General features: G+C 40.7%; 1 protein-coding gene across 1 annotated transcript; it reads right to left on the bottom strand.

Moving 5' to 3' along the window:
• Positions 1-3,850: 3,850 nt before the first annotated feature.
• On the bottom strand, positions 3,851-11,321 carry ccdc61 (coiled-coil domain containing 61). The gene is made up of 13 exons (XM_008293982.1): positions 11,315-11,321; positions 9,634-9,791; positions 9,470-9,552; positions 8,372-8,532; positions 8,083-8,235; positions 7,794-8,001; positions 7,637-7,719; positions 7,279-7,499; positions 7,104-7,182; positions 6,831-7,028; positions 6,713-6,746; positions 5,353-5,419; positions 3,851-5,247 (listed from the first exon to the last, which is right to left on the bottom strand). The coding sequence occupies exons 2-13, from the start codon at positions 9,779-9,781 to the stop codon at positions 5,153-5,155; spliced, it is 1,530 nt and encodes a 509-aa protein (XP_008292204.1). The 5' UTR covers positions 9,782-9,791; positions 11,315-11,321; the 3' UTR covers positions 3,851-5,152.
• Between the last annotated feature and the right edge of the window lie 159 nt (positions 11,322-11,480).

Below are 11,480 nucleotides of genomic sequence, written 5' to 3'. Positions count from 1 at the left end.
TTGCTGCTGTACTGAAGAATTTAATGTTTGTGTAGGACAACATCACATATGCGTGTTACCAAAACCATGTTGCTCATTCCTTTTTTTTTAACATATTCCGTCACATTTATGGTCAAGTGCACTTTCCTGATACTTTAGCACAGAAAATGTAAGTACGTTTTATGTATGTAGAGTTTACACCAAGTGATCTTTAGTCTGGTTTGTACCAAAATAAACATGAAGCTTATGACACTACAAGTTGACTATTTGTGCCTTATGATCTAAATTCTGCTGTTGAATGATTTTTTTTTAACTTTTTTTTTTCTAGAATGAAATAAAATATTAACAAAAACTCGTCCTGGTCTTATTTTTTAGGCATTTATGCTTTAATTTAATAGCAGTCGTGGAGATGGGCGAGCGATGTGAGGAGAGAGTGCAAAGCTGCTGTTATAGTCACTAGTAATCACCTATATTTCGTCATATCATGGTTCTTTGGCACTCTGTTGGAAACCTTGTGATAAAAACTTGGTATTAGTTTTGATTCTCTGCTCATTTACAATAGAACAAAATTAGAATTAAAAAAAAAGAACATTGGCTAGAAGAAGAGCCTGGTATTGAAATGTAGGTAAAATAAGACGTTTCATTTGCTGTGCCTGGTTTTGACCAACCACTCATCCCTCATGGTGACGTAACCCTTCTAAAAAACAGATAACACATCCAGGGTAACAATACTTGTTTCTATGACTCTATGTCACTGAAAATTAACTGCTGCAGTTTTGCCATTGAAACGGTTATATATCCCTGGATGGTGATGTTTATTGTTGGTTCTAGAAAAAAAAAATGTGCTGAACAAAAGAGAGATTTTGTCTTTAGATGGTGACGCCTGGAGTGGGTGTTGAACTGATGTGGTAGTGCTCAAATTTATTTTTTTTCATCCCTGAAATATTCATCTATCTACCTCCTGTGCATATGAAGTTATTTGGCTCAGAAATGCTGGAAAAAAAGCTGTGTAATGCCAAAAATATGCAAAGTATGAAGGTCAAATTTCTCATGGCTTCATTCAAAGTAGCTGATTCTAAGGATTGACCCTCGTGTTTTAAATAATACAGTAGACAAACCCAACTTTTTTTTTTTTTTTTTCCATCTAAGAGTTTTATCCAAAGTCGAACCCTTCCTTTCCTGTAAAAGCCTTGATACGCTAACTTGTGCTTTTCTTACTTATAAGCTGGACTGTTGCAGTTGTTGTATGTCAGATTGGGCCGGTCGCTAACAGGCCCTTTATTTAACAGGGACCTGGAAACAGTTACTCATGCTTTTATTGGCTCACCGCGGTTCTGGCTAATTGCCTGGCTTCCAGTGAAATACAGGACTGATATTAAAGTTTTATTATTTGTTTATGGGATAACTTCACAATTACTGATATGTTAACTCCCTGGTTCATCCACTCCTCCTCTGAGTTGCTATTTTATGCCTCATAACTGACTTCAAATCACCCGTTTGCTCTTTAGTTCTTCCTGAAGCTGCCCCTGTCACGTCCACTCAGTTTGTTTTTTATCATTCTGCTGTTTTGTGTCGGATTTTACTCAGTATTCTCTTTGACATTTATGCTTTTATAGGTGTTCCTCTTTGTTTAATTAGCCAGTATGCTTTACGTTGGCCATTCTGTTCATGTGCTCACACTGCTGCATGACATTAACTTTGTGTCCTCTGTCTCACCTAGTTTGTGCTTTGTTCTCTCTGCGGGTATTTCTGGATCTGGAGCTGATCTCATTTGTGGCTACCATATGCACCGGCATGACCATGACTGCTTCTGTTCTCGTTTGTTGTCTATTTGTCTGCTTTAATTTTCTTTCTCCACTTTACCCGTCACCCAGTGGAGGCCCATCCTGGTTCTGCTGTGGAGGTTTCCTGCTGCTAAAAGCGAGTTGTTCCTCTCCACTGTCACCAGTACGCTTGACTCAAAGGGAATCTTTGGATTTGGTGGGTTTGTAGGGTCTTAACTTAAACTTTTAGATTAGTCAAGAAATCTGAGTATATGATGTAGGTTCTTTGACTCAGTGGTTCTCAAACTCGGGGTTGGGACCCTCACGGGGGTCCCAAGATAATTTCAGAGGGTCGCCAGATCATTGTAAAAAATATAAATATATAAATAAAGCCTACATTTATCAAATAAACTTGCATTAGGGCTGTCAAAATGAAAAAGTGTATACTTCTTCCCACTCTTTTTTTGAACTTGTTAATATTTTGATTTGATTGTGTGATATTATTATTCTGTTTTGCTCTTTTTAAATTATCTTCTTTTGTTTTATATTTTTTTTTCCCCTTTCATTTGTTTGAAATAAATTCATTCATTCATTCAAAATAAAATGAACGTGTTAACGTAAAGAGATTAATCTGTGGAATTAACATATTTTTAACGCTTTAATGCATGAGCAACAAAGTTATTACTCATGATATATTAAGAATTCAAATTGGGGGGTCACAGATACAAATGTCTGTTATCTTGGGGGTTGTGGCTCAAAAAGTTTGAGAACCACTGCTTTAGCTTAACGTTGAAAGTAGTCCTGTTATGTGTATTACATTTAATGATCTAGGGTCTTAACTGTAATATCTAGTTTAATCAGTAAATTTGTGTTTTATAGGACATTGTAGGGTTTTAACAGTAAAATTGAAGTTATTCAGGTAAATCTGCGTAATAAATAATCCTGTAGGATCGTAAACCTAACAGCAGCAGTCTATTTGTCATCTATTCGTTGTGACATAAATAACATAAATACAGTGACTTGAATAAAATCTCACTTGCAGTTGGTTCTAAATGCTGCAACCAGGTCCTGATGAGTGTGTGTACTTATGTGTTCCATCTGTTCTAACATCTATAGACTGGCTACCTGTTCAGTATGGGACTATCATTTTTGACTTGAAGTGCGTGAATGGACTCGGCTTATCTGTCAGACATGTTGTACTCTTATGTCTCCTGATATCTGCATCTCTTAGCAGTTCCAACATCTAGAACAGGCATGTAGTTGCTCCTTGTTATCTCCAAAACTCTTTAACTGCCTCCCCTCATATCAAGTTGCCGACTTCACTTCCAGTTTTCTGTGAAGCATCAGCAACAGTTACGTCATCATCAGCTGTGATCGTGTGCTTTTTTGTGTAAATCCAGTTTTAAAGTAAATTTGTGCAGCAAGGTGACTCGGTGGTTGGCACCGTTGCCTCGCAGCTAGAAGGTCGCCGGCTCACGTCCCGGTGAGGACACATTCTTTCTGTGTGGAGTCTCCATGTTCTCCCCATGCAGCGTGGGTTCTCTCCAGGTTCTCCAGCTTCCTCCCACACAGTCCAAAAACATGTTGAGGTTAATTGGTGATTCTAAATTGTCCGTAGCTGTGAATGTGAGTGTGCTTGGTTGTCTGTCTCTAAGTGTAACCCTGTGATAGACTGGTGACCTGTCCAGGGTGTCTCCTGCCTTCGCCCTGAGTCAGCTGGGATAGGCTCCAGCCCCTCGTGACCCTAGTGAGGATTAAGCGATGTATAGATGATGGATGGATGGATGGATGGATGTGTAACTCTCTACGGTTTGGGTGTTGGTCAGTGGGTGCTGCACCAACTTTCTTGAAGGCATAAACCAACATAAGGTGTTCGCATTTCCCTCCCGCATAGGCCTCTAGAAACACAGCAGCTGTTCACGTACTCTGCGGTTTCCCTAAGAGGAAGACTCGGCACCCAGGAGTTTATTTGTTAATTAATGAAACCGAGCCAGCTGCAGTGCTGACAAATCCTCAAGGTTTCCTTCAGGCGCTGCATCAACTGACACCAGCGCAAAGAAATGCAGTGTGTAAAAAAACTGTATCAAAAAATGTCTTCACACCAAGGATGTATTTCTAATAAATTATATATTTGGGTGGTATAAAAGGCATTAGACGGGAACAAATTCTAGTAACAGTCTGAGCGCACACACACACACAGAACCCTGGGAAAAGAGGAGTCAATTAGCTGCTATGTAACCGGTGCAGTCACTTTTAGTTGTGCACTGTTCTTGTAAAAATAAGCAATAAAATGAAAAGTTTCATAAAAAAATTTGGCAGTTTCACTATCACGAAAAAGTCAGCGTTCATACACTCGCATGCACGATCATCGTAACAGTGGCATGGATCTGTGTAAACAAATTTTTAAGTAATATTCACAGTCTGTCAAAAAGTATTGGTGAGAATTATTACACGAATATCCAAGAATAACGCTTCTGTTTGGGGATTCCCTCAAGAGGACGTGAAGTTTTAAGAGTAGAAAATGCTAACCTGTAATGCACTATGTGGATCAGCTATTAAAGGTTGTGTTATGGTGTCAGCTATCATGCTTAAGATGCGCTGCTAATGCTCACAGTCAAGCAGGAAAGAGAACATTAGGATGTAAAATGAAGATTTGGCAGGAGTGACATTTCACCACATGGTTACATGCATGCAGTCAGAGCTGGAGTGCGTCCCAGCATGCACTGGGCAGAAGAAACAACAGTCCATCACAAGTTTAACAGTCTTTGGTTAAGATGTGGATCCCACAATAACATGTATACCCGTGGACGTTTTTGCAAGACGTCACCATGGGAACTGGGGGCATTAAAAACCAGATAATTAACTGAGGATCATAAACTAATCAGCAATTTGATTAGTTTTCATTGTGGAAAATGTCACTAGACATGAATTTAAATGACCCATTTGCTTCCCCACGCTGAAATGTGCTTTTTATAACCATGACTGGACTCGAATAGATATTTTTTAAAAACAAAAGAAAAACCTTCAACAAGCATTTTAAGAATGAAAATAAAATACTGAGTGACTGAGGTACTGCCAAATTTGATGTATCTGTATGCACCAGATTTAAAAAAAAAAAAAGAAATAACATTATATTCAGACACAATCATGTTTTAAGTTAATTATTATAAATGTGGAACATTAAAAAAATAATAATTCTAGTCCACAAAAAAATAGTCCAATGACCTTCACAGTGATGGCTGTAGTTTCCTGAAGTCCTGGAGGTCTGAGCCTCCGGAGGGGGAGTTTTAGTTTCTTCCACCAACACGTTTCCCCGTCACATTTGTTTCACTCTAGATGTGTTCCTTAAATCTGATGTCCGCGCTGTGCAGTTATCAGGTAACAGATCCACGTGTGGCGTCAGCAGCAGGTTAGTGTCCCGTATCCAAGTCCCTCATGTATTCCTGAAGCGCCTGCAGCCTCGCATCAATCTCTGACAGCTCAGTACCGGTATCCAAGGAGCTTTCTGGGGTTTGAAATGAAAATAAGATGTTGTGCACTAGTAAGATTTCTTTGTTTAAATTATTTTATTGAAAAAAAAAAAAAAGTTTAAAAAACATTCTTGAGTTACCTTTGTCTTTGATTCTACGTGTTGGAGTACTGCATAATGGCTTTCTGGTCAAAAGGCCTCCTCTGGACTAGAGAGACAGAAATTTAAAAACGATGAGTCCAGTAATATTCGGTGTTTTCTTATCATCTACAAATCCCATGAAAAAAAACCCACAACCAACAAAGTAATAAATGTATAAAAGTGTATTCCACTGTGCCATAGAGCTCCACAGCTGTTCAAACACTGGTGAAAATGAGCCACAAGGTTTAGTTAACTTTTATTCATCATGATAAACACGTACACTATCACATCCTCCTTGAATACTCACTTGTAACGGGTATTAAAGTTGTGGCAGGCAGCAATATTTTAATGTCACTGAGCAAAAATTCCATATTATCTTTCAGCATATTGTAAGTCAAGTTGTCTGAGAGGACTCTAAACTTCTTCACCTCTGCCCAGCTCTGTTCTCAGTGTTTAGGAAATGTGACTGAAGACTGTGGCCAATAGGAAGTCTTTCCTGTGAGACAGCGTTTTTCCTATTGGCTGCTCTACAAATGCAGATGGACGTCGCTTTCAGATTTTGGAAAGACTGATTCAAAGGCAGAACGCTCTGCAAGAAAAACGTGCTGTTCCATCACTGGCAACAAATGCCGACACTGCAAAGCAATCCAAACAGGAAGATCCACACATCCACCAAGTGTGCTCAGAGAAATGGAGCTACGTCTAGTAACGACTATATTCTCAGCTTGTTGTTCCTCTCTTGGACAGATGAGGTGTTCATTTAATTTCTCAGTAAATGTGACTGGTTATGTATTAGGTAGTTATTTACCATCTAAGCTGGTCATGAGTGGCTACGTTCATAATTACTAATAGTTTTTTTCTTCTGCCAACTACAGCTCACAGGTGCAGAGCCAGTTCATGTTCAGGTTATGCTCACGGCTGCAGTGAAGCTTGAGCGAGGTGTTTATGTGAAGAGCATCGGTGCTCGACCGGAGGAAGGGGCTGAAGACAGAAAGGGAAGAGGAGAGCTGCAGGAGGTGGGTTGTATTCCGATCATGGGTTTTTTTTTGTTTGTTTGTTTTTTCCTTTCTTTCAGATTTCTGTCTCCTCCAGCTCCACCATGTAATGCACCCATGATTCAGTAAATGTTCTTTTTTTGATAAAATGAAAACTACATAACTGTAACTGTCTGGGAAGCTTTACTTCACAAGCAGAAGGAACAAATGGGTCACAAAGTGAGTCAAGAGAAAAACACATTGCTGGTTTTGGTTTTTTTTATGAGATTTTGTGGAAAAAAGCACAAAAAAAAAAAAGTCTGACATCACTCCTGAATTATAAAAACGAGAGAGCAGCAATAAACAGTGTCACATTAATTACTCACCACGTTGGGTCCGTTGTAAATTAGTTTTCTTCCTCTGCAAACAGAGAAAAACAGATATTTCAATAACCAGCTCAAACAACAGACACGTCACAAAACGTATCCAAAGTAATCCCATCACCTGCACAGAGTTTTGGCCATTTCATCCATATCTACTAAAGAGCCTTCAGAGGAGTTCCTGCTCCCTCTGCGCTCCATAGACAAACTCCTGCCTCGGCTGCCAGCCCGGGCCAGCTGAGGATAGGCGTCCCTGGAACGTGAGCGGCCTCTCTCAGGGACGATGGGCGACGTCAGCATGTCCCGACGCACCTTCCTCTGTCTGCCAAAGAAAAATCAGTTAATCCCAGCAGCTGCAGCATTAAATATTGCCAAAGGAAAAACAGTGGAAACCAACTTTTTGATTTCTGCCTCCTTCTGTCGGCGCTGTCTGTCCTGGATGTAAGCAGTTGGGTCAAAGCGAGGCACCCGTGACCCTGTAAGACAGTTATATTAACATCTAAACATAAGACCACTTCATTTTATCAATGTGATCGATGCTTTTTGATCGTCATCGTGAGCAGGGCTGGTACCAGTGGGAGAAGGTGACGGTCTGGGTATCCGAGGGTGAGGTCCTGAGGAGTCGGCTCTTCTTCCTCTCTCCATCAACCTTTGCCCTCGGTCCTCCATCTGTTCTCTAGATCCCGATCGAGCCCTCAGCGTCCCGTAGGGTGACCTCCTCTCCCGCGAAAGAGAGCGATAGATCTCCCCGTCGACTCGAGAGCTGATGTGAGCAGACACAGGAGTGACTCTGCTGCAGACACACACAGAGTGTTTGTGCTCAGCGGGTACATGAGATCCAGATTTTCAACCGTTTGTCCACAATTAGTGCAAGTGAATGAATAAAAGAGAGAGAAAGTAAAGATAAAGTACATGCTTAGATTGTCTAACCCTCTCCGTAGTAACGCCAGTTCATTGGTGAGACTCTTGACACGAACCCGGAGAGCACACTCTGATGACCTCAGCTCCTCCAGCTACACAGAACCAGAGAAAAAGGGTTAAAGGCTACCTAATAAACACCAAAGGAAATAACAGAAATCTGTTTCACCTGCTCCATGAGGAGTCGCTGCTCCTGGCATCTCTTGCTGGTTGAGCGTTGACTTTTGGCCCTCTCCTTGACAAGCTGCTCCTCCAGCGTCTTCACCACGTCTCTGATCCTCCAGTCCTCTCGTCCAGGTGTGGCACCGCTCCCACTCATCTGGAGTTGCTCCAAAACCTTTGCCATGGCCTCCTTCTCTTGCTTCACCAGAGCCAGCCTTGAGAACGGTAAAAGACATCAAACAAAGTCCCACATCCCCTCACATCCTTAACGCCGAGAGAGATCAAATGAAACCTACTCTGCTCGTAGCCGCTGTATTTCCAGATCTGCAGCTTTGTTCGCTCCATGAGTGGTGAGAGTACTGAGCTCAGCCCTGAGAGCTCTGATCTCCTTCTGCAGGGCAGCTGGGTCAGGCTTCCCCACGTAGGGCAGAGGTAGCGGGTAGTGGATCCTACACATGCAAACAGTTCGCAAATCAAGACAGCGTTTACATACACAAGTAGAACACTCAGAAATGACATCTGTGGCTAAATGCTAACAACATGTACATTGTGAATATATGAAGCTTGTAGCACAGAGACACAAACCTGTCAAACTCCACAGTGTATATGAGGATTAAATATCTTTTGGCAGTGAGAGCCGACGACTGCTGATTGGCGCGAGGACGACTGACCACTCCTGCTTTTCTGTTCCGAAGCAGCTCCAGGTCAGCGTAGGTCAGGAGGTCAAGTGTAACAGAATCACTGGTCTGCAGAGAGAACTCTAGTTAACCATGCAACACCACGATAAAAATAAATAAATAAAAGATTTCATGGCTGAAAACGTGGGAGGAAAAGAAACATGTCGTTGTAATGGTGATCCCCTAATTTTATATTTACTACCTTTTCATGTGTGTCTGATCCTTATATTTTCAGCATCAAAAAAACAATAACAATTGTGTATTTCTTGAAATTCCATTTGAATAAATTACACTGACTGCCTAATTCTTGCACTGAATTACACTTTAAGCCACACACATAGATGTTCACACTCAGGCCAGCTGGTGCAACAATGAAAGCAAACTTCTTCAAGTGGCTTTACACAGAAATCCAAATTTTTTGCACTATTAATTGTGTTATTTTACAAATCCGAGCTGGGCCTGGAGCTTTTATTCCATCATAAATGTCCTGTAGGTCTGGTTTATCAGGAAAAACATCTGTGTGGCTGCTTTTAGTGAGTAGGGAAAGAAAGTTTTGGTTTTTATTCTGACAACGAAGCATGTTCGGACAGCAGGAGGCACGTTGTTGAACAATTTTTTAAGGCTATAAATAATTTTGTGGTGCGCTTTTTACTCGTTTTAGTCACATAGACAGCACTGATGTCTGCCAGAACAGACGCAGTCTCTGTATGCGTTTACTTGCTTGGTTCCGTTTAGACCGATTTTTACTGTACCAAAATTCTAATTATTTTTCCTATTTCAATCTCTGTTCGACCGTCGTTCCCGTACATTAATTAAAAGGAGAAGTGGAATAAGACTGCTCAGGGTAACGGGACATTTTTCGCTCAAGTGGAAACATCGGACTCGAATGACTGAGTCTCTTCCTCGGCTCACACCGCCTCCAGCGATTCTGTCATTTCAGATCTTTCTATTGACTTTGTGTACATTTGTCCTCCTTCTAAATTTTCCTCTGCACCTTTGAACGTACCTTTCTCACAGCTGATTCCAACATGCTACAGAAAATAGGAAACTGCTTGAAGTTGCCAGTTTTGCGAGTGAGGTCTTCAATGTCTGAAATAAAGAAAAAAAGAATTAAACAGAGTGAACAGAAACAGTTTTTGTCCTGTGATGACATTTAAGCTATGCACTCACATGCTGGGTCAAACTCTCCCCTCCACTGATCTGCTGTCATGGAGTCGGCGATTTCGACGATCAGCAAACCCTTGTCCACCTCTATCTTCACAGAAAACTCCACTCCTCGAAATACTATATCTTCCATCACCCCAGAGCCTTCTTCCATTCCTCTGAGTCTGTGTTGGAGAAATAAATGATTGAAGTAGACAATTCACAAGCTTTTGTATAGTTTTGTAACAGTTCAGATATCTGCTAAATGAAACAAACCCTGATTATAACCCTGATCAGACGTCTTGTCTCCCAGTCATCAAGATCACATCAAAGGTTTTCATACATCTGGACAGAAATCAGCTAAATTCACTATATTATTTATAAGAGAGGACATCTGATTAGTCAGCAATTAAATGACACATTAGAGATTTTACAGCTTTAATATGTTTGTGAATTAGTTCCTGACTTGAAAGAAATAACACAAAAGCCAAATTAGAAGTAGGGTAGTAGTAGCAATAGTAATAGCTTTATTTATATAGCACCTTTTAAAAGCAGAGTTTACAAGATTTAAAAAAAGGATACTCAAGAAGAGAATATTACAACAGTCAGCACAGAAATAGTTAAACAGGGTAGAATACACAAAATGCAAAATAGATCATTTTAATAGAAATAAATAGATCAACACTAACTGATACAAATAAAATAATAAAAGCACTTAAGTGCCATAGCACGGGGTAAAAGAGATATCATCACACAGCAAATCTGTAAAAAAAAAAAAAAAAAAAAAAAAATATTCAAGTAGTGCATTTTTCATGTGCATTTGTACAAGAAGTGCACACAGATGCACATTTTGTACGTTTTGCTGTGATTCATTCAGACTGATTTCTGCAGATCTGTATTCACTTCACAGCATCATAACCAGAGGTAGACCGATTATCAATTTAGCCGATTATCTGATCCATAAACTACAAATGTAAATCCAACTATTGCTTCTTTTTCTACTTAATTTCTTAGACTCTTTCATGACGTCAGCCCTGGAAAACAAAACCTATTGATCACTCATTAATAATGTCATTTCTTGTAGTGACTGTGTTTCCCCCTGACTGCCCTCACAGCCTGTCGTTACCCAAACACACCGACAGGGGCGGCAGCGAGGCGGGTCCATTTCAAAAGGTGTCATCATTTTTTATTGAAAAAAGTTCTGGTTGATGGTTCGTATCATATATCAGGAAGTTATAGCAAAGGTCTCCAGTCACGGTTAACGAGGAGGTGAGTTATGAACGATTCCTTTCGCTGCTTTACGTCGCTGTTAGATTTCGCGCTTGACTTCACTTTCTCTCGAGCAGAGACACGAAATCTGTGTCGTTCTTCACTCCAGCGTTAAAAACGCAGGCGGAGGGTCGACGGCTTTTTTTTTAAAGCAAGTTCACAACAATGACTTTGGACAGTCGACTATTTGGAGTTGATAACTGTGGTGAAATACAACGTAATCTCCTGCTTGTTGTATCCAGAGGTCAGCTAGCGACAGTAAACATCCTCTGTCTGCTGGCTGACCATCGCTAGCTGCGGTTAGCTAGCACGGACATTATCGTTACTAGTTATTTCATTCAACTCGTAGCTAACTAACCGAGTTATGTGTATAAAAGCCACACAGTCTTTTTTTTCAGTGTGCGGGGGAAAACGCAAAACAAACAACAGTTAACGTTACCTTTGGTTGCAGAAACGCTCCTGGACGTGCTGAGGTGTCAACACATAGCTGCTAGTCGGTGAAACATCGCGGTGAGTTAGCTAGCTGCAGCACAACAAACAGCTAGCCCGCTGACTGGCGCTGCTCCTGAGTCCCAAACAAGCTGCAAACCACCGGCAACCGTGGA

This window comes from Stegastes partitus, unplaced genomic scaffold, assembly GCF_000690725.1.
Source record: "Stegastes partitus isolate 25-593 unplaced genomic scaffold, Stegastes_partitus-1.0.2 Scaffold928, whole genome shotgun sequence".
NCBI classification, from domain to species: Eukaryota; Metazoa; Chordata; class Actinopteri; family Pomacentridae; genus Stegastes; species Stegastes partitus.
This window is presented reverse-complemented; position numbering and strand designations above follow the sequence as displayed.

What these genes read in the sequence shown, in the direction of transcription:
- ccdc61 (XM_008293982.1), bottom strand. Translation starts at nt 9,781, where the DNA reads ATGGAAGAAGGCTCTGGGGTGATGGAAGATATAGTATTTCGAGGAGTG. An exon ending in TTTACAACGGACCCAACGTG is followed by an intron (nt 5,420 to 6,712) that starts GTGAGTAATTAA and finishes CTGTCTCTCTAG; the next exon opens with TCCAGAGGAGGCCTTTTGAC. An exon ending in ACGTAGAATCAAAGACAAAG is followed by an intron (nt 5,248 to 5,352) that starts GTAACTCAAGAA and finishes TTCAAACCCCAG; the next exon opens with AAAGCTCCTTGGATACCGGT.